The sequence below is a fragment of the Brienomyrus brachyistius genome, chromosome 15 (assembly GCF_023856365.1).
Source record: "Brienomyrus brachyistius isolate T26 chromosome 15, BBRACH_0.4, whole genome shotgun sequence".
Lineage (NCBI taxonomy): Eukaryota > Metazoa > Chordata > Actinopteri > Osteoglossiformes > Mormyridae > Brienomyrus > Brienomyrus brachyistius.
The window spans coordinates 23,708,964-23,733,154 of record NC_064547.1 but is presented as its reverse complement, the minus strand read 5'-3'; the positions used below and the strand labels follow the sequence as shown (position 1 = coordinate 23,733,154).

Genomic DNA, 24,191 nt, shown 5'->3' with positions numbered 1-24,191 from the left:
CTGTTTCTTTTTTTATGCCAAGCAGGAAGCTGAGATCCAGGCTGATAATATCTAACGATGGAAAAACTTAGTTACAGTACTAATTTCTGACCTTGGTGGAGTATGTGCAGCGGGAATCTTGTCCAGACGTGTAAATAACAATTTCATTACTAACACTCCAATTGCCACATGCAGGGTTCAACACATGTGTGAGTCACCTTAGTGCCGCCTCCGGTTCACTCGCCTCAGACTTGGCTAGTGCAGCTGTGAAAGCGGCTTATGTGGTGCTGGAGGCAGAGCGCAGGGAATTCTGTGAGATATTTACTCTTTGAGTTGTTTATTTCTTGGTTTGTACATGCCTACTGTGAGATTAGATTTTCATAGTCTGTCCTTTTCTTTGTATGTTGACATTTTAGTGATTGATGTGCAGTTGGAGATGAATAACAGAGCTTTTTTAGGGCTGAAATGAAACTGTCATTCAAACCATATGGGAAAATAAAGGAAAACCAGTTATTGAGCTGGACTCTCTTACTTTGCATTTATTACTTAAAAAAAAAACCCAGAAACTGATTTATAGGAAACCATTCATTTATAATTGTGGTGGTTATATTATGGGATACAAAAAATGTAATTCATTTAAGGCTATGGCAGTTGAAAATTTAGCTCTCATTTATTTAATTTTATTAAAGAAGTGTTTATCATATCAATTAAATTAAACACAAGGCTGTCCTTGTTTAAGACATGTGGTTGGTTAGGGTATCTCAGAGGCAGAGTCTATTGTACGACAACAATGCATCTTAGCAAAGGAAGCAATTATTTGCCACTTTTACAAAACATTGCGCAGCATTCATGGAGTTTAGAACACAATGGTGTTTTGTCTGAGCCCACAGGTTGCAGAGAGCTGACAAGAAAAGCCTCTACTTAGCGAAGACGCTTCGACGTTTCACTGAGCACGTTGGCAGCTAAATCACATAATTATCTCTTGCTACAAATAGAGGCGTGTTTGCTGCAGTGAAAGAAAATCTGCTCTGAATGGACCTGTCATATAGGAAGAAGTATAGCAAGAACCAGCAAGTAAATTTTAAATCGAGAGCATATTCCTTTCAGTCTGGCTTATAGCAGAGGCATTTCCGAAGAAGGAGGAACTGACATCAAGTACCAAAGCTAACTTAAAAAAATAAATATTTATGTTTTTTTGCTAGTGGGATCTGAAATGAAAAAGGAGATAAATTCCTCAACCTGAAGTTGTCTTCTGATAAAGACGTGACACCTAACTTCCAAATGATTAATTCGGTTTTCAGAGTGACAAATCATTCAATTAAAATTTACAAGTGCCTAAAGGCTGTCCGACCTGAAATAGCTGCACTTATCATGAATCTGTTTTGAAGAAAGTGCGTCAGCCCCCACACAGTGCGACAGCGTAGCCTTACAGTAGCTGCTGTTCCTTATACTCCACTTCAGTCATGTGTCTTCTACAGTGTCAAGTCCTTTTACGTCTAAGCAAAAGGAGAGACGCGTGGGCCTGTGTGTGAGAGAGATTTCAATCAAATTGAAAGGTGGAAGCAATTTTCATCTGGAAATTTTTTTTGAACTCTCTCCAAATCATGAATAGTCAATAAAGCCTGAAGTTCTGAAAACACTCTTGAGACAGAGCAGCTACTGGCAACAACACTGAAGTAGAGGAAGCTTTTCGTGGACTTTGATGGCTACTGAAAGATCTTGACATCTCTCACAGATGTACGTACCTAATCATAGCACAACTAGATGGTTTGAAAGAAAATGGAAAATGTTACTTTCAGCTAGGGACCTTCTTTGTGATTTTTTTTCTATGCTTTTGTCTTCAAATATCCTTTTTTTGAAAAGTATATAAAGCACATATTCATAATTTATTTCTATATGTTACACAATGCCTCACTTCCACTATTATATTTAACTTAATTTGCACATATTACTTTTTGTTGGTTTAGAACAAAAGTGGCCAGTCTTATACGCAAAGGGCCGGTGTGTGTGTGCAGGTTTTTGGAATAACCTTTAGGTCAGCTGTTCCAACCCAGGTGTGAGGACTCCAATCAGTCCTCTAATTAGTAATCTAATTAGGGAGTCGCAGCAAAGAATGATCACTTGATTTATGAATTATGAGTCATTAAAAATAAGGAAACAAATAACTAATAAAACTGGATTGGTTTAAGGGATGCATAAGTGGGCTATGAAAGACGTCCTGATATTTCTTTATATAAAACATGACCAAACTAAGTTGTCTTTGCCTTTAAATTGTTATGATTATGTAAATGTGCTGCAGGCCTCAGCATATACCACCATGCATTCCCCCACGTCCCAGATGTGCTTTTTCTTAAGAAGTGCTGATTATCTATTGAGTGTGGATGTGCCGCAGCTGTTTTCGAAGCCAGCTGATTAGTGGTTGTTTTGTCGTGTTCTAGAATGCATTTCTTGCCAGATTGTACCACTTCCTAAAAAATTCTTACAGGAGGAGCACATGTTTTCAATAATAATCACAACGTACTGTTACATAGTTAATTTTTCAATAAACTAAAAGGTGACTGTATGGAATAAGGTTATTTATGCAAAAGCCACAGTATAAGTGCATAATTGAAATTTCAAGGATTTTAAATCTAATGATTTTTTTTTCCTTGGAATTAATATTTCCATAATCATTATTTATGCTTGACCTCTGCCAGGCCCATTGAATTCTTTACAGTGCACCATACTGGAGATCCTGACTGCACTGCCAGCTGAGGAGCTTTCTAGCAGCTGGAAACTCTCATCTCGCAGTTGCCTTACCATCCTGTGAGAGCCGGGACTTAAACATATACCCCCACTGTAGCGGAATTAAACTGTTACCCCCTGCTGTGTAACAAAGCCAATTATGTCCTCGTGCCGTAGTCAGAATTAGCTAAGGACATCGCCCATGCTTAAAGCACCATCCCAGCTATGGGAGAATAAACATGGTTATGACGGGCGCCAAAAAACCGTTACTCTAAGCCAGACATTGGGACCCCTGGCAAGGAGATTGAACATAAAGGTAGGCAGCAGCTCCTGCCTGAAGTCACGGAGCTCGACAGCACTCATATCAAGGTAAAGTACATGTGTCACTGGCAGGGATGTGCTATTTATGCGATGGTGTCAGACACTGATAGTGTCAGTGTGCCTGAGAGGATAAGGCAGCAGAAGAAAAGACAGGATTTTGGAGCAATAAGGCTTTTTGTGTGAGCCCTGGAATCGTCGCTGCGACTCGATGGAGTTTTGTCACTTTTCCGTCCTTCTTCCGCTTATCTATAAGAATTGCATGTATTCACCCTTCTGTCAAAGCATATGCACAATATTAGCATACCACTCCCAGTTATCGTGAGTGTAGCGATCTTGTATTTTAGCATTCAGCTTGTAATTATCTTACTGTACAATCATTGTCTGAATTCATGGCGTTACTACAAATCTACTAATTTGGATTTTCTTTTACATTAATGGCTTTTGTAGTTAGAAAGGACTATAATGCTATATGTTCATGGCGCCAGCTGTAAGCCCACATCTGATGAATGTGATGAAGAGCATAGTTATTGGATTTTATGCAGCAAAGAAGTCGTCTTTGTGGAGAGCTACACGCCTGTTGAGATTACTTTATTACCGTCACTCTGAGCACCATCTGAAGGTGAGAATCGTTATACTATTGCAGCTGCAGGGGAATATCATATTCTGTTCTAGGAATGCTTTTATTCAGCAGTATATGAATTTGTTTTTCTATAATAAACTCCCATCATTTCAGGAAGCAGTTCTCAATTTTAAGATAAAGTGGAAGTTTAATAGTTTGCATATGGTTATCCAGAATGTTTTTTGCACTATTTTTAAAGTAACTATTATAGAAATATGAATATTTGTACTCTTGTCAGTTTTTCAAACATTTTACAATTGTTTTGAAACATAAGTTTAGTATTTAATACATTTATGTTAAAGAAAAAAACAAATATATCAGACATTCTTGGATTTGCTTTGTATTATTCTGGCAAAAGATTTTCTCCACCCAAGCACTGCAATATAAAATAAACACTTGAGTGGACATAACTTACTCCGAAACCCTTTTCTTATTTTTCCTGTTGATCCTCAGGGCTGCGACAACAAGGCAATGAACATAAAAAATGGAAGAAATTCTCTGACTTCCCCGATACGATAGAAAGGCACAAAGGGCCCAGATACAATATAACACAAACATATGGTAGGAACCTGTTAGCAATGAAATTAAAAAGGACGATGCGACACATCGGCTGAACCGCCCAACAGCCCGAGGAATTAACCATTAAAGTATTCCGAAATCGGAAAGCCATTATACCGGATCCTAAACATCAGTACCTAATAAAAATCTCGTCTAGGGTTGCGGTGTGACGGTAGCGATGGTTTAGTTACATATGTGGCCGGTGACAGTCAGGCATAAAATAAAATGATCATCTTTCAACAATCTTTCAATGGCTTATCCAGGGTCACGGGGAGCGTGTAGCCTGTCAAGGGAAGCACAAGGCGGGAGGTACCCTAGGTGGGGGAGCCGGTCCGTTTCAGGGCGTATCAGTAGAATAGCTAATGGGGTGGGAATGGGCTAGCGCTCTGGCTCACTGGGGGGTACGGTAAGCCTCACACTGCAGAGTTTGAATGTCCACTCTGTCCTCTTTGTGCATGGAGTTTGCATGTTCCCATGCACGTTCCCCACAGCTAGTCCAGTATCCTCCCGCGGTCTTAAAATAAAGCTAAACTGCATCTATAAATGACCCTGTGCTGGGCTCCAGGTTGGGCTCCAGCTGTCACCCTTATCAGAATGGATGGAAATATAAGAAATATTAATTCTGTTCAATATTATGATTTTTAATCCTACTGTGAATGTAGTAACTTCCATTATTCAGTTGCAAAAAAATCTGTGTCCATTTCCAGTTCAGTATGAATTAATTGCTCTCAGTAGCCAGTGTTTGCTAATTAAAAGATCAGTAACTTACTATGATCACCCTCTTTTTTGAGTTCAGGGCCCTGAATCGTGTGGGAGGAGGAACCTTTTAGTGTTCGGATTAGGCTCCTCCCATCCGCAAATTAACTTAGCGACGTTTTGCCCATTTCTCTTGAAATGTGTAGCTTATCTCTCTCCAGCTGCTTGGGAAGTGTGCATCGACAGCAACTTTAAAGTGCTACTAGGCAGCTTCAGCTTGTTTCATCTGCGACTTAGGTGACGGGGTCGTCACAGGCCGTCCATTCTCTTATTCTAGTAGTAAAACCAATGTCATACGACTCCAGTCACTCTCAGACTATTTGTGGTCCTACATTACGTTTACTTTTTTATTTTATTGGCCGAATTACTTGCTACTACAGTTAAGATAATTTTAAAGCATCTCTTTCATTGATATTTTAATGAATGGTTAATAATCCTGCATACAACAGAGACCATTTTAACGCTGAAAAAAGCATGGATGTGTGAAATACCACAATACTCAGTATTTACTATTCTTCAGTGCCACTCAACTGAATGCAGTTTAATCTTTGTCTTTCAGCTGTTCGTTTTCATTTTCTAGCAATTAACATTTTTTTTTGTTTTCTAGCAGATTATCTGCCGTTCCAGCTGTAATTCAAATGTTATACTGAGTGCTGAGATTGATGAGCACTGCTAACGCAAGGTTTTCGAATGCCTTGCGTCTGAAGTCCAAATAGGGAGAGACGTAAACAAACATAAACACTGACCCTCAATGACAAAGAGTAAAAACAGTGCATAGTGACAAAGACTAATCACACATATATCTGGCAGAAGGCATACTTGTGATGTATTAAGTGCAACACATTTTTCAGGGAAACATTTTGGTCTTATTCATATGCAGATCTCTGCAGCTATAGCGTTAAAGTGATAAATGGGAGGCGTTTGGTAATACGTGTAACGTGATGCGGATTTAGCTAGCAAAATCAATGTGATGACATTTCTATGTCACAGTTTCTTGTCTGTTTTATGTAGTCCGTCCATCCATCTTCCATAAACAACGTGTGTGCATAATTATCATGCAAAATATAATACAAAACCATTTCAGCTGCATCCCAATTTATAAAAAACGAAAAAGGAAGCCACATACTTCAAACATATATGACCTTTTAATCTTCCAGCCCTTTCGAGACACATTCTTTTAATTCCATTAATAGGATACATCACATCTATTTGTAAACCAAATACATGTCAAAGTAGAACACACTGTCAGGTGCATTTTTAAACATCTTATAGACACTATTCAGTATCTGTCGTAGAAGGAGAATATTTGCATGGCCTCTGCATCTTAAAGATATCAAGTGGAAAAATGTCTGTTATGACATTCCTGTCATATATGTGACATTTTCAAGTATGGAAGCAATTTTCTTTATATAAACTCAGGTATTTATATAACAAATAAACACATAGCTGTATAATTTTTGCGTTTTATTTCAATTTTTGTGCATGTACAATACTGTGCAAAAATATTATGCAGTGAAGAAAATGTTTAATGCTATTTATCTGGGTAGTAAGTGGAGATGCACCGGACGTCAATATCAGCCGATACAGCAAAGATCAGCCATCGGCCGAAGGTTAAAAATGATATTTACCACTGATAATTCCCTTTAAAATAGTGACCCATAGTGCTTTGCACACCCACACAAAACAGTCAGGAAAATGTGTGCTATGAGGAATTATTTCAATGTTAGCAGAAATGACGGTTTTGTTTTCATTTTTTACTTTTCCGAACATTGCTTTGCTAACATTTCATGAGGAGGATCTACTTCACCTTACGATGAGGCAATGAAGAGTATGAAGAGTTTCTGGAAAAACAAGTCCATTCTAGATATATAAGATGTACGGTATACAGTCATAAAATAGTAGTAGTGCAATGGGACTGCTGATGTAGTCCAGACATTTTCACATTTTTACAATGTAATTAATGTATTTTTTAATTTACTTAGGTGGATTGTCCCTTTAAACTTAAGCATAACTCCCCAAGCATTTGGTATCAGTATCAGTGTTAGTTTTCAGAATAATCAGCTATCAGTTTTGGCCATAAATGTCCTTATTGGTGCAGTACTAGTAGTATGTAGGTAGGCAGGCAGGCAGGTAGGTACGTAGGTAGGTAGACATATCTTGTCGCATAGTTAGATGAACTCAGCTTCAGTTCTCAAATTTCCCCTCAGAAGCAACCCGGGCATTTCATATTTTACTTTAATTTCACAACCAGCTCAGTTAATTCGGGAAATAACTTAATGAGGTATCGATTAGCCAAAAATGTCATACTGGTGGTCGAGCCAAAACATACATGGATGTATTGGATGGCCGCTGCAAACACTGGGATGACTTTAGGAGAGGTTTTAAAACGGCTATGCAGGCACAGTTTGACAGACATAATGTCATACTTTCACGCCAACATGAAGATCATTTAAACATTATTTTCTTTGACAGCCTAAGACATTTACACAGTATTCTACCAATTGATGCATATGCACAAATTTACCATAAAATGGTTTGAACTGTAGGTGCACAAAGCGTCTGAGGAGTATTCTAATAAACCTACTTATTTCTGTTTCCATGCTTCTCTTTTTAGTAACCATTTATCCAATTTGTTTTGAGATGGTCTGGAGGAAAACGGAGTGTGATAAGGTGGAGCTCAGTGTGAATAACCAGTATATTGCAAAGCATTCATAAACACACAGGGCTGTTCACACTCAGGCAGCTCACTGTCACCATTTTCACAGAACTCCATTACTGCACCGCCTTAGAAAAACTCAAACAAGATTCGTTTACCAGTGGAACTGCTAATCAAACCTGCAAGAAGGCAGGGCAACATTAAGCCAAGCCTAAACACTGCCAAACATCACAGGAGAGTTTTATGTCATACGGTAAAATAATTATAAATGTAATGAGTGAATAACAATATCTTGCTTAATTTCAATGGCCACACTTTAGTTTGTTCTGACAATGAAACATTTCATTCAACAAGGGATAAGATACATTATAAATGTATCATACAAAATATAAATGAATGTTACAGTTTGTAGACATGTTACATGAATGAATGTTACAGTTTGTTTATTTCCCATGTGCTGCACTGGGTGTAACTGGAACGGAAACTGTCAGAGTCCCAGAAAAAGCTTTATAATTGGAAACAATTGGTTGGAGTCTTTAAGAAGAATTAGTCCATGATATATAAACTTGGGAATTCTCCAGGCTCACTGTAATGTTTTAATTAGATGGTACATTTCTTTTCAATTTATTACATTTATTGAATATTTTGTTTTAATTTACCTTTTCTAAACATTCGGAAATTGATTTGGGCCTTTATTTGAATGACTGCAATTTTAATGGCAAGGATCGCATTATAATGAACTAAATATTTTGTACTTAAGTACCACAACTCTGTAGCTAACTTACTTTCCTTAAAGGGGAAAAGTGATCCGAATGTCCACTCTTTCTGTACTGATGTGTCTTTGTACTAATGTGAACAAGGCAGAATTTGAAATATTACAGTTAAGTTTCAATAACCTGCAAGGACACAGTATATGAGGGGTCAGTCTTGTTTTTACAGTTTGGTTTTGTTTAATGTTACTAATAGTTTTAATATGAGTTTAATATTTAATGTTACTAATAGTTTTAATTATGGTTTAATTAAAAATTAAATAAATATAATGACTATAATTTTGTAGCCATGTACTGCAGTGAGTTCCTCATGTTGGGAGAAGGTTTGTCCTGGTGAAGCAGAAGGTGGCAGCGAAGATGGTCTCTCAAATTACAGCCTCATTTAAAAATCCTCTGCTAGGGGATTCAGGAACGAGTTATTGACTTTTTAATCAGATTGGAAGGCATGCCGGTGTTTATGTCGGATTTGTCTTACTCCCTTCGAGCAGTTTGTGTATCCAGTGCTGAATATAAATAGAGATCATGCTTCATTTGTATCAGATGGTTAGAATAGCCGGTAGAGCTCCATAGGCAGATAAAGACATGGCATGACAAAATGTTGGTAATGAAGCATATTGGTAAGCTTGCATTTTAGTGCGATATTCAGATGCTGTGCTGTCGGTAGCGTTAGCAAATCCAGAGACGCGTCTTCATAACCCCACCTTCCATGGAGGACATAAGGTCACCAAATGACGATTACAGGCTCTGAGCTTCTCACTCAAAACCAGCAAAGAAGATCTGTCTGGGGGAAAGACAACATCACACGGTATATGTGCAAAGCGTATGTCACATTAGAAACTCCATTCACTGCTTGCAGGCACCTGCCAGAAGAAATATGCTTCAAAATATGGAGCTGAATGAACCCTGTACAAAAATATTTCATATAATCTATCTTAATTTAACAGAGAAGCAGCTTAAGTAATGAAAATCTTACAATGCGGCAGAATTCATAGGAAATGAAGGAAGCCAATTAATTGTTAATTTCACTTTTCAAATATAATTAATTGCAAATGAGTATTTATTTTAAAGTTTTTTTTTTTCATTTATTTTGTTTTGTTACCAGGTTACTGTTTGTTAATTTATATTAGTGCTAAAAGGTAACAGAACAACAACATCTGTTTCACAGAAGAGTGACCAATGAATGAATGTTTCGGCCTCAATGCATGATGAGAAAAATGGATGTTAAACTGTGGGTCATTCTAGATTCTGATAGATTCTGAGCACCAGAAATGACCTGTATACTTTTTTCAGTGTTTTTTTTTTTCAATTTTCTTTTTTTTTCTTGCTATGAAGATAAACTTACAAAACTCAGGAATAGCATAACAGGACATTTCTTAAATGCTGTATATGATTGTAGCATTTTCTATAACATTCTTCCCGAAACCTGATTTAACACAAATTTGAAAATGTGCTTCAGTCCCCTCCATCAGTACAAAGACATGCAGTTGGGCTGATTGGTATATCATTCCTTGTGATGTTCTGACATCTATGGCTCAGCAAACTCGAAGGGGCCGGAGCTCACTGGCAGACTGAAGCCGGGCTTCGGTCAATTTTTCACGCATCAGTAGAGTTTGGGTTTGCATAAGGTTTGTTGTAGCATCACACCTTTATTTTGTATTTGTTGTGCTAAGATACAAGAGAGAGGCCTTGTGCTTCTGTGCTGCCTGGGTTAGGCTCTGGATGATTAGTTAGAGGACGAAAGGATGGACAGATGGATGGAGTGGAGGGGTGAATCAGTAAGTGTGAGAATCAGTAAGTGTTACATGGAGAATTAAACTACGAGTACCAGCATGCTCATAACATCATGTGGTGCATTACCACGGTGTCGGTTCGCTGTTTAAGATCTTGTGGCAAACTTAGATTGCCATGTCACAGTCAGGCCGTTTGATATCTCCCTAAGGTAGTTAGCAAGACCAGCATAGTTGTGATTTTTCGGTTTAAGACATACTTTAAGTTGCATTGTAACAGGGTCACATCTGAAAGATACCAGTTCATGCCAGGGATGTGTAAGAGAAAAAGGCAGGTTCTTCTGCTTTGCTAACCCCTGTTCTCGGTCTTTAATTTGGCCAGATCCTACTGGAACACTTTCTGGAACCTCTCTGTTTCTGACTGCCTGTGTTCCAGGACATATTTGCACGGACCCATATTTTACTTTACATACCATTTTTCGCACAGTTTCCTTTATTAGTTTAGATTTATTCTTAAAAAATACATAGCATGTTTTCAGCACCGTGTTGTGTACACCTTCTGGGACCTGCTCCTGTCTTGTTATCCCTCTGCTCTCATGTGCCCTTGGCATTCCGACACCTTCTGATTTACCGATTAAGCACTGCCTGTTCTCTTCCTCTTATTGCCTTTCTTGGCCCCTGTCTTGAGAGTTTTCTGGTTTGTCCTTGTGGAAGTTTGGCCCATGCAGGATGGATTAATATGGGATCAGCTGGCAGAACACGCAAGCAGGAAGGACATGACAGATTATTATTATAACCTGACGAGTTCCATTTCTACTGCTATATATATTGCTGTTTTAAATAAAGTCTGGTGTCACTCTCAACTGCTACAGTCAATACTTCACCCGCATTAATATACTAGCTGTTTGGGCATCCCAGCATTCATCCTAAGGTCCATATGTGTTTAAACCACTTGTTGTTGACAGTTGATCTGAATAATGTTTGCCTCCTGCCTCTTTATTCCATTTCCAGTTACTTGGCAATAGCATTTCTGCTGAATTCAACCTCTAGAGAAACTTTCCGCGCCTGCATCTTGCTGCAATGCCCACATCTCCCCATGTGCTTCAGCTCCAGGGTTATTCCACGCTTCATATCTCCCACTCTGACAGCCACGTCATAGATCATTGGATCTTAGGATAACCACCTCTGAAATACCCTGCATTGTCTAATGTCTTGGGTTGGCTCGCTACTTTGAGCCATTGCACCAGCATATTCCACGATAGTCATGTAAGGCTTATCCCTTAGGTCTTTAGTGATAGAATTGCTGCTGGCTTCCTGTATCTGTTTCAAGCCAGCAAGGGTGTATCGTGCCGGTCTACACTGGTCCATGGTTCTCCTGGCTGGACTGCCAACTCATCAAGGTCTTAGGCTTTTCATAAATGTATTGATCCCTTTGGGTAGAATTAGGGTCACTCCAGAGACATTGTGCGCTAATTATTGACAGGCGTTCCTGTAAATTGTAAGTCACTGTTATGGCAAGATTGCAAGTACAGTATTGTAACTATTATATATGGGAAAATGTATATACTGTAGCTAACATTAGTTAAGATCTTTCAATGTCAAGTAGGCTAATTCTTAAGAAATAAATATTTAGCCAGAGTTGTGATATTAAGGTCTGGTCTCATGTCCACATATGAATGGCCTCAGTAATGTGATGCACTCATTTGAATATTTATTTGATTTAGACTCATGACTCGAAAAAACTTCCAAAGTCCATCTGAGCCCATAATGCAGCCTGTACACATATGCAGCCTGTACACATACGCAGCCTGTGCACATACGCAGCCTGTGCACATACGCAGCCTGTACACAGCTCAGCGAAGGTGACATCTTTCATTTGATTCATTTTTTTGTCTTTTTTTTATCTGATTTCTGTGTTAGACAAATCATTTATTTCTTATGAATAATTTTATTTATTTTAAATAAAGTTATTATTATAATTTATTAATTATTTAAAATGTAAATCCTTGAGGTATTTCTTTAGCGTTGTTTTTGAATTCAGGTTCATACTGTAGTCTACAGACTACAGTATGTCTGTAGAATGTCTGTAGTCTGTAGAATTGAACTTTGTTCACTGTTTTTATGGACTCAGACTTGGCTACTCAGCTCCAGTAATGGACACAGTCTCGTCTCGGAGTGCCCCCCCCCCCCCCCCCCCCCCCGGACTCGATTTTAACTTCGACTAAGGTCGACTCAATCACAAAACTGTATTTAGCAATTGGGAAATGATATGTGTTATCAGCATTAATTACTTAATTCTCACCAGTTCTCCCTAATTACTTAATTATTACCATGATATGCTAATGTAAGTAAGGCCACATTATCTGTGTTTATTGTGGTTTAGCTGAAATTGGCCATGTTAAGCTGGTATGAAGGGCCGGATACCTTGATTTGGCGAAAGGTTTAGGTGCTAGTTGTGTGACCACAATATGGCCTGGGACAGAGATTCTGCAGGCCTGATGGCTTTGTGACTAGATTCTGGCATTCAGTGCGTTTTTAGTTTTGGTTACAATTCATATAAGATATCAACTTCAAGCATTCAGATTTGCAGCCATATATAAGACAGGGAGAGCAAAAGAATGACAGAGATAAGGGAGGGAGGGAGAGAGTGAGGGAGGGGGAGAATGGCAGCAGATAAGGACTTCTCTGGGCACACTGGTACTGTACCCTGAAAATAATTTCCGCTGCTACAACGATTAAGTACTGAACTAAAAAGGGGCCTGTCAGTGTCTGTTGTAAAGAATGACAGTAAGAGATTAAAATCAATTATTTGAGTGTCACCAGAATCCAGTGCAGAACTTGGAACTGCATCGTGTTGCTGTTCAGCTCTCCTTTATATCAGAGCCTCATATTAAAATGTCCAAGTTGTCCGCAGTTTCTTCAGATGGATTTAATTAAAATGCCAAGCTATAACCACACACTGCCATAAACAGAGTATATAGGGATATTACAGCTAATGCGAAATGAAATGCTGTAAATAATTGAGCAATATACTATTCCCTTAATTCCTTCTGCTACCTAATTAGGTAGTGGTCGGCATATATTAAAAATAAATCTGCTTGTTACACAAGACGTCGAGACTTACAGCTAACCTGAAAAACTGAGGATATGTTCTTCTGTATATTCTGTATGCCCAGTACTAATTTTCCATGAGGGTAAATACATTTTTCTTCTAATAGGGACGTGAAATTTATAGATAAACCCCCTCAATGGCATCTTAAGGGTCGAATAATTTTGTTGCAGTAGTTACGCAGTGCATCCTCTGACTCCAGCAGAAGCATCGTAAAAGACGATCAGTTTCTATGGTTACTGTGCTTGCTCCCCCAGCTCAGTAAAATGTGTCATTATCCACTGCAACGGGTGGAAGCAGAATAAGGCTGGGAGAGTGGTCTGCAGCACACTGCGCAGTGCAGCTTCCATAAGGAGCTCGCAAGTGCACAACTGTAAAAAATTCCTCCCAGCCAGTGACCTTTTCTTATCTGTCAATCAGGCTTGAGGAAAAAAAATCACATAATTTTATAACCAGTGTTCAAATCTTACTAGTATACATGATCATGAAAAGCAATACATTTACAGATATTAAAGTTATTCATTATACCCAGGCATCTTTACACAGAGCAGACATTAAATCATTTCTGGGTGCAACCATTGAAAGCTTTGTTATACTGAGTTGGGTCGCTGTAGACAGTAGTAATGTCACAGGATTAAAAGGGTATAACTTATTCTTTCCTTTATAAAATGTACCTTTTTGATATTTCAATGTCAATATCTGTCTATCTACTGTATAAGCTGTCAAATTATAAAGGAAATATCTAAAAGTCATCATAAACAGAGGTACTGGAATATTGTGCATTTAATTGTCTGATTCTTTGCAGTGTGTTTGAAGTGTATCATCATCAGATATTCTTTCCTGTCCATTAATGTGCTAAGTTTTTTTTTAAAATGGGGGGGGGGGGTGTTCAGTATGACCACATTTATAATGCCAGTTTGGTCTTCTTAGTTCCAAGTGAATCTGAGGAGATTCTAAAATCAGATGCGAGGATATTGTCTGCAGAGTCTATATGGCCTGCGCTCTCTGACATACAACCATGTAGATAGTGCATGCACGCTCTGACCACTCCCTGCACACTCATGACCTCATGCTGACCACCCGAGTGGATGGCCCAGGAATTGTCGACATATTTTACGGGATAAAAAGAAGGGCTGACTTGACTTTTTGGTCAAGAAAGGGAGTGATTTTTTCAATTTTTTATTACTTCCATACGACATTCCCACGTTCACGCTGATCCGACAAGGTACGAACGTAATTACTGGTTCTAACAGTAGCAGCATGGGAAGCTTGGCCTGCCCCTTATTAATCCAGCATTTCCCCTGGTAGCTCTTGGTCTGAAGGTCAGGGTGCAAACAGACCAGCTCTGAACACACATCTCCTGTGCATCTGGCTGAGGCTCTGTTTGCTTTGCCAAACCAATCAAACCGGAGCCATTTGCACTCAGCCCTCAGGCCAGTATTGTTTGACTCTCAAGGCCAAGACAATAGGACGAGCACGTGGGCATTTGGTGGATATTGGTCTTTTTTTGGGATAGAAAATAGCAAAATTATGTCATAAAAACAAAGGAATATCAATCATCTATTTAAAAAAATGATTTAGTAACTGTGTGGATATCGTATGCTTTTACTATGCATCTCTCTTCAGGCATTGAAACACCATGATGTGGATGATCTGCATGCAGCATGAGGAATAGCACCTGGCTTTTCAAAGCAGATAATCAGTGTTGCTCTTGTCTTCCGCAGTACCGAACACGGCGCATTACGGGAGCAGCGGTGGCGCAGAGGCCCTGTCGTCCTGCTGGTACCTGGTCCTGGCTTTCTCCTCCCTCATGAGTGCGTACTAGCTGAGGACAACCACACTATCCATAATGACTGTAACGAACCCTCTAAAAGCATTTACGAATACTCTGGCATTGCTGGCGACTGGATATGATCTGGTACGATTTGTTAAACGCAACGTGGGAAATAATCAGCATTATAATGTGGGAATGGTCGTTTTTCTGTGGAATTTCTCATTATGTAAATACGGAAAAATTCTGCCTTTTTTTTCTTTCGATTGCCCACTTGATGAATCAGTAGACATTGTCCACTTTAATACACAAAAAGCTCTTTTTTTTTTCCTCAAAGGTGTGGGCGCATGGATAGACATTTTCATCATCGTTATTGTTAATGGGTTAAAAAAATGTCTGCCAAAAATAGCAGCATGTCCCTTATACAAAGAACAACGTAGCCAGTATTAAAAATAGGCCAAAAAACCCACACCAACACACATGCACAAAACGATTACAATTATGAATCACATTAAAGTCTTAATGAGTAAAAAAGGACAGAGAGGAGGGAAAACAATGCTGCAGATTTTAGTATTTCAACCACACAGCCCAGTGAAGGCATCTGAATGGGTACTGAACTGACACCCAGTAACCTTAATGTGTGACTATTCCGTTTAATTTGGCCACTCAGTTGCTAGTCATACATGTATTACCCTGTGAGATGCAGTGTAAGCACTGCACTGTTTCATCCATTCCTGGCACTCGATGGGCTTTGCCTATTAACATATGCATAGGTAGCTCAATATGTAGCATTTGGAGATATATTCTTCATTATGATACCTGAGATTCCAGTCCATTTCAGCTTAGATTTAAGTCAAATTCCACATTTATACCAAAATCATTAAAACGGTGTTTGCCTCAAAAAAACACAAACATATGACAGCAGTAACATATACAGTATATTAAGTGTTAATTTGTTTACCGAGGGAAGATAATGGCCCAGTGTACATTTTGCTAAAGGCTGCACAGTGAAGCCCCTCTGCGCTGTGAATGTGCCCATGTGCACAGCCTTTATCGCTAATTCATACCGCTGACCTGTATCCTTTATCTTTTAATAATGTAATTTTTTTCTGGCCACTGTGGTACACTGCACTTCTGCTATTACATTCAGCAAAATATACAAATTTCAGTTCATTATTGCCGCAAGTGACCCGCTTTAGCTATTCTGCTCTAAACTGAGACATGGACAATCATCATAGAAATGAAAAGATGCAAGTCATCTTATCAAAGAAAGAGAAATGCTGATATTTGTCATCTCAAATGCTTAAAGTCAGTTACTGTAGATTCAAATAAGAACCACAATACGCCATATGAAAATTTTCACTTAACTTGAAAAGTATGTGTATAGGGATTACGTGTTGAAATGAAAAAAAAGGTTTGATCATGGTGAGATGCAAGAGCTTTAGAAATCAAAATAAAACCAAACTAACAGTCTAGAAATGAAGAAAGCGAAACTGTATACAGTATTTACACAAATCCATGATCATGGGAAATGGTTAATAGATAAAATGTTTTTTGTTTTTTTTTTTTCAAAGGTTTGCTTTGTTACTATTAATAATAGTTTTGCCATTGTGTATATTAACCAAAAACTCATGAAGTCAGGAATTTGAAGCAGACAGATTTTGGTGTTTTACATGGGAGCGGACAGGCAACTGCTGTTATGATTCATGTATCGGCCACAATTTACGTCATTTGAGGTGATTTAACAGCTTCAGCTTTTGAAAATGAATATTTAAATGACAATATTGTAACTTTACATGTTTCTCTCCCTTTTTTGTAATCACCACTAACCCCCCCAAAATACTTTTGCTATAATTATTTCTCAGTTCAAATTCAGGGGTGATTTCTGAAAGTACAGTCAAAGAAAGAAGTCACAAGACCAGCACGGCAGATGGCCGTGCTCCTTACTGTGGTATCCGTCCTTTTTTATAAATTAAGAAGAACGATTAATATTAAGATGCTTTTACAGTAGGTCAACATAAAACAGAACAATATTTGATGCTTAATTTTGAAGCGGTTTGCTTACATTGTTTCACGTACTGTGCAAATACAGGTAATGTTTTAAAAACTTGAGTAGATTCAGGTAATGTGTTAATTTTATCTTAGTGTTTCATCGCTTAGACTATTTAATCCAAAGCTGTTTACATATCTTACATGTGTTACAATGTTAGTCACCTAAACAGCTGAATATTTTGATTCAGGCCTACCCAACAGCACAATATATTTGATCAATCAACGAGAACATGTGCTTTTTATATGCATTTATATTCAAAACAAGATTTTTCTTGGTTTTCACTAACATGTACTACGTTTTAATTGCTGCACATATAAATTTATCCTGTCTTATCTCAGTGTCATATACAGCTTGCTTACAGATTGATCTCATTAGTAAAACCTGTAGCAGAACTCACTGATTCAGCAGAAGATTCTGCCAGTTTTGTTTGCATTTTGCCTGATGTCAAATCCACTACTATATGCTCAAGTTTTTTTTTTTTATTTGTTTTTTTTTTTTTACTTAGCACATAGATGAATTATAAAATATGTATCTATTAACTGCCAGGTTAATCATTTGAAAAAGTTTAAAAGGGATCTTTTCCAGGGTTACACTTTTTTTTGATAAAGAAATTTTTCCCCCCAAAATTTTAAGAAGTATTGTATAGCACAGTTTACATTTTCAGATGCCATAATTGTACTTACCCCTGTGAAATGTATAGATAAAAATGTCTTCTATACAATTGTTAATTTATTCAGATTTATTCAAAGGGTGTGAACCAAGTAACTTGATGTTAAGTCATTAGCTTATATATTTTGGCGAAGTGGAGTTTTGTCTTTATAGCCAATTTTGATTAATCTTTGTGATTATCGAAAATATTAACAAACTTATTTCTTACACATGTGTGTATTATGGTGTGCTGAGATAATGGTGGTGCTGCATGTGAGATTACCTTGTATATTATTGTTAGATTTCCCCCTAAAATAAGAGGAGAGTACCAATACTAGTGAGTACCCTACAGTATGATTTTATTTTGTCTCAAATGAAGGTTGAATCATTATTTATTCGAAAGCAGGCTGCGTTCTTTACTTCCTTCTTACATACAGGTGGGAACATGCAATACATCGGTTTATCCTAGATTCAGTTCTTTGTTACTCTAAATACGTCTGCAAGTATTCGTAAGTCATCATTAATGTTTTGTGTGGAATTGACTATAAAGTAGGTACAGTATGATGTGAATATCATTCTCTCATCTGGCTAAGGCTCTTGTAACTGAACTAAATTCATCTAAAAGCACAAAAGCTATTCTACCTGATTCATTTAGAGACTTAATTTTTGGTTTATATATGAATTGTCCACATATTTCATTTAGTTTACTGTTTTTAAACGCCCCCAGCTTTGCTGACAGACTAATTAATAGCAAAAATCTCAATTCCATCTTTTGCATTACTGTTGGAGCAGTACGTATTCTTAAGCTGGTATGTTTTTAAAATCTAAACTAACAGCTGTCACTGCAGTGTTTAAACAAGGAGTACATTTGAAATTATTTATAATAACAAATGGCAGCATGAGATGGAAATCTCATTAAATAATGCACGAAGATTTGCAATTATAAATGGCATCAAATAGGTTAAATGTCTCCAGTTGTTTTTAATGTTGGTCTTTTATGGTTGATGGTATAATTTTTATATGTTGTGCAAAATGAGTTTTCAAATATACGTGACCATAATCTTTTGCCAAAATGTCTCCTTTACGTTGGATCCTCAGCTTATAGCCACTCATATGCCAAGGAATGCAATCTCCTGGAAAACAGTGTCAAATGCTTTTTTTTCCTTCTGCAACAATAACATAATTTCATTCTTTTATCTTCTCATTGATGGAACATGATTTCTGCTCTATAATGGTTCCTCACTACATAAGTGGAAGACACCTTTATGAAACTTAAACATTTATGAAATTTAAAAGAAAGTAAGTTACTTATTCATTTATTGACTTAGTTTGGGGGTGGGGGGTGGGGGTTTAAATCAATTAACATTACATCATTTTGGCTAGTCCAGATGGTTCCTTCCAGTGTTCTGACATCACAGTATTGGAAGTAACATCAAATTTGTCCCTTTACCTTCACACAATCACGCTAATTACTCATATTCAAAGTCTATATTTCATAGAGACCATAAAGGATTTGTTTTGAATAATCAATTAAAAGCCTTCAATGAATCCACTGGGGGAACAAGTACTGTATTGTATTGAATGTGCCTTTAAATTTAAATACCATATCCAAGCCTCATATATAAATATTGCTGAATTAGTTAAGGCCCTTTCTATATTCCAGGGTAAAGTTTTCAACTATTTTAAAATGTCACTTTTGCCAGGTTCTTGCATATGTCAAGTATTGTACATATAATGTAGTAAATGGAAACCCTCACAGTAAAATCAGTCAATTACACTAATAAAACAAATTGTCTTTCAGATGTATGATGTATGTTTCAGTCCACCTGGTATGAGTTGGTTAGTCCGATCTTTTATTTTGTCCTGTCATTTTCTTTACCCATCGTTGTGTGGAATATGTGGAGCATCTATGATTTTCTCAGAATTCATATAGTTACTATGGCAAATTCTGGCAAAAAGCACAGCCCTTTAATTACAATACTGTTCTAAATAATTCTGGAATGTGAAAATTACAAGCGTGGCACTGATCAGTGATAAAGACTAAATACAATTTTATGGCATTTAAAAATGATCAACAACAACTAGTAATCATTAACAATTAAAAAATGAAAGTCATTTATTTAAATGATATTTAACTCTAAATCTGCAACAACATTTTGAACAAGAGTGCAAACGATGTTCGGCAATGCATGCATTTCTTATGTGTTTTCATACTGTGTAAATTTCAGTCACATGACCGAAAGAGCAATATTGGTTTCTTTAGTGAACATCTTGATTGGCAAGACAAAAATCTCCCATTGTGTTGAATAGAATGCGCAATTTTCAAGGCTGTTAGCTGCATTAAAAAGTACAATAATACAAAAAAACCTTATAAAGATGATAAGAATGGTGACGTCTGTCCTTATGATTCTTAAATCAGTTATTTAAAAATAATGTAGGAGTTATGTTTACAGGTAGATATGAAGGAGGTGGAAGAAATGAAATAGGCCATTAGTTAAATAAATAGAAGTAATTTGATTCAGAAATAGAAGGTGAAGTCTTGGGAAACAGATAATTGTGACAATTTAGTGGAAATTAGCTAGGTGGACATAGCGTTTCTGTGGTTTTCCTCCTGGGGCCTTAGATATTAAGAGTAATTCATTTTCTGCCTGGTTGCAAGTGATTGGCCGCCTGCTCGTGAGACAGTTTGTCAGGGTGCGAGATGATCTGCTGCAACGATAAAAACACACAGTGGCTCCCATCACATTCTCGCCATGTCTTACTGAGACGTGATTCAAAAAACAAAAAAGTCGGAAGAAGAAGCCGTTTATAGCTCTTTTTCCTGTGACCCTTTTGTTAATTGAATTCTACCCGTGCCTTTGTCTTTCTTGACGATTTTATTGAACCTGGAAAGCATCTCCTCACTGAAGCTTTCAGACTCTGATCAGCACTGAATAATTCATGCAAAACTCGATTACTTAGCACCAAACAAATATTCCTGGATTACCACTGTACCTTCAGCTTGTATTCCTCACATTATGACCAGAATTATTGCAAATTTCTGACAGTAAAACAACACAATAAGCAGTAATATTTATCTCAGAGCTCAGATGTTACTAAAACAGTGTAGCTAAATCTTGATTTAGAGAAATAACCCTGCAGTTAATGCATTATCTGCAAGAAAAAAAATTTACAAATGAAACAAAATGAGCATGTTACTTTAAAACTTCTGATGAAGTATTTGTCAGCATGCTTTTTTATTATTTTCAGTGAGCTGGAAAATAAGTTAGCAGGGCAATGATGCAGAGTTCTAGATAATTCAACATGTATAACAGAGCTATCTAATCCTGGTTTCTGTGCGAAGCTGATTACAGAGTCATATTGGAAGTAGTGCTCATATAAGTGGCTTTGAATGCGGTTGCCAGTTTTAAAACGGAATTTAGAGGGTGTTACATTAGAGGGTGACTGTGTACTAGAGATGACAGTAACTGGCACCCCATTGTAATTTTCTTGCAATTCTTTACAGTGAGTGCGAACTGGTAATTATGTTTTCATGAAAGAATGTGTTTACATTGGTAAGGAACATGTTATTAAATATCTTTATCACTTTCCACTGGCTTTTTAAAAGAGCTGAATGTTTCATTTTATTTTTCTGTATATACAGTATGCTAATATATGTACATTTTTTTTTTACCTTTTTATAAGGCAGTGATTGTGCGGACTGAATGGTACACCTAATAAACTAAAACATATTTGCTGGATTTTTTTTATTATTATTGTTTAGTATTCAAAAGCATAATGCTAAGTTATATGTGATGAGAAATCTGAAATGGTTATCTTTACTCCAAATGTGTATGAAGGTCCTTTAGCCCCCAGGGAAATAGTTGTATATTTATCGGCTCTAGATCACTGGAATGACATTAATGGCTTTAAGTGGCATTGATATATATATACATATATACATATATATATTGATATTTGTTGAAAAAATGAATTGAAATTCATGTACTTTGGATTACTTAAAGCTTACATTGTGTATAGCACGTATGCAAGTCCATTTTCATTCTGTTCAACGTAATTTTGTAGCAGTGGTTTGATACTAATAAATGGCAGTTGATGATGGAACTGTAGAATGTTGATTTCAAATACTTTGCATACAGATGTACTACTTGAACCTTTATTATTGAGAGCATGTGTACACCAAGTTTTGTATGAAAAACACTTTAAATGTATATATTTGAAAGGCAATTATCATATAAAAAAAGGCAGGTCACCATAATCTCATACTTTATTTATCAGCAATATCTTTTGTACATGTGGGCCATCCGTTAGTTCAAGAGCTCGGGTATTTTCACCTTGCCTTAGAAACGTGTAATTTACAGTGACATTTTAATATGAAGTATGGGGGAAAAAATGTGCAAAGGTGTGCAATTATAGTGGACAGGGTTACAGATAATATCAGTGAGCAATGACAGAATCCGTATAGTGCATATAGTAAAATGGAGTATTGTTGTCTATCACATAGCATGAGCCTGTTTGTTTTTTTTTGCACATTTCTTCAGAGAGTGAAAAGCTGACAGGAGTTATTGTCATCATTGTACAAAGAACAAAGGATACTGGCAGCAAGGGTGAAGGAGAACCGAGGAAGGAGATGATGATGGCTGTGCCACTGTCTCCTTCATTCATTCCTCAGCCATCTGTTTAGAAAGCAGATACCATCGGCCCATTAGAAACACCAAATCCAATACACAGACAGACCAAGATTAGCTTTAAAAGGCACATATAGTGTATTAGCTTTGATTATTTACGCATTAGTGATTTGTCACCAAAATTCAGACCTAAGAAGTCTTTCACATCCTTCAGTTGCTTAGTGTAACCATTTAATAGTTTAGTCCTCAGGTCGCCTAGTAAAACCAAAAAAGTATAATCCAAGTATACAAATTAGATTATGATCTAAAATTATAATGCAAATGATGACCAGTCTGCATCGCACAGAATCCTGCCTCTCAGCCCGACATCGGAGACTCAGAGTGACGTTTCTTAGGTCATTTCTGGCCCTACAGTGATTCAATTTCAATAAATCCAATAAACCCTCCTAAACAGGCTATTTTGAAATTCTCATTATTAAGTGTTCATTCTAGTGAAAATAAAGCTGTTGTGTTGAGTTATATGACCTCTCTTTACAGGTGGATATTTGAAACCCATATAGACAATTTCACTTGACTTTACTGTAAGATGGACCTAATGTATTTAATGCTTAATGCACTGCTTGGATGCTTAGATAGTCCAGATATTCATTGGGTATCCATTACATACACACTGTTACTAAACTGTTACCACTACTAAAGTGGCTACTCTAAAGAGTAAAATGTCCAGGAGCCTAGATGCCATATGCTTAATTGTTCCTCACAGCTGAAAGGCGATACCTTTCACAGAACCTTGAATACTCTTCAACTTGCCAATGGGGAACTGCTGGGAGGCTGGCAAAAAGCAGGGCAGATATAAAGTTACTCAGGAACAAATCAAAGTAGTGATAACCGGCATATATTAACTGAAATGAAACACTGAGTTCAGGACTCACCAAAGAAGACTAAATACAAAAAAGAATAGAGGGTTTCTAGCTTTACGCAGATCGTTGAGACCCGCTGAAATTCAAAAAGTGGTGAAGCTGAACAGGGCTGTCCTCAAGCGACTCTTAGCTATGAAAAGTGGTAATTACATAATTATATAGAATAAGATTTATGAACATCTGTTAAATATTCATGTCAATGCACATGTATTCAAGGCACTAATGAAAAGGAATGCATTGCATTATTTATGCATATTAATTATGTTGCCTACTGTGCTTGCTCATTCATAATTACAGTGGCAGATAGTCACACAAAAATTTATTTTTGCAACTAAAACAACCGAGAATGTTATATGACAAACATTACACTTTGGCAATAACATTTTTACAGTTAGTTGGTGAATATTTCTCTAAACACTTGATTGTTTTGAAAAACCCATGACTCATTACCAAACTTGAAACAGCTATTTTAATGCTCCTTGCACAGTAGGTTAATAACACATTTAATTGCACAATTGGTACGGATGACTCAATATATATGGACAAAAATGCTGTTATCTACAGAAAATATCACAGTAACACAACTCATATATGCACAATTTGTCTTGTAGCTGAAGAACATCAAATACCTAAAAAAACCGAAGATGATGTTTGCACTAAAATGGCTGTCATGCTGCCGGCTGAACTGCCCACCAGAAACCAAAAAGGAAATAATAAAATCACTAAAGATCAGGCCATGTGCAGGCAAATGGTTTACGGCTCTCCTGTTCACACAAGCATTTGAATCACACTTTGGTTCCCTGAGCCTCATACTCCCTCCTCTGTATGAATATTTGGAGGCAGCTTTCATTTGTATTTGTTATTGACTGAAAGCTTGCGTTCGGAGGCATTTCTAGAAATTTCTCTGAAAATGTCACTTTGGGCTCCCCGCTTGGGATGGAAATTTCAGTAT

At 37.2% G+C, this 24,191-nt stretch overlaps 1 protein-coding gene across 3 annotated transcripts in view; it reads left to right on the top strand.

The window, feature by feature from the left end:
- The window catches only part of negr1 (neuronal growth regulator 1), a 163,127-nt gene extending 141,324 nt beyond the window's left edge, over positions 1-21,803 (top strand). For 2 of the 3 annotated variants that reach the window (XM_048977210.1, XM_048977212.1), the window contains one exon: positions 14,944-21,803. In XM_048977210.1, coding sequence (XP_048833167.1) covers positions 14,944-15,044 — 101 coding nt within the window. In that variant the 3' untranslated portion in view covers positions 15,045-21,803. Of the gene's footprint in view, positions 1-11,121; positions 11,151-14,943 lie in introns of those variants that run through there. The other variant, XM_048977213.1, reaches the window with a different exon arrangement.
- Positions 21,804-24,191: the final 2,388 nt, after the last annotated feature.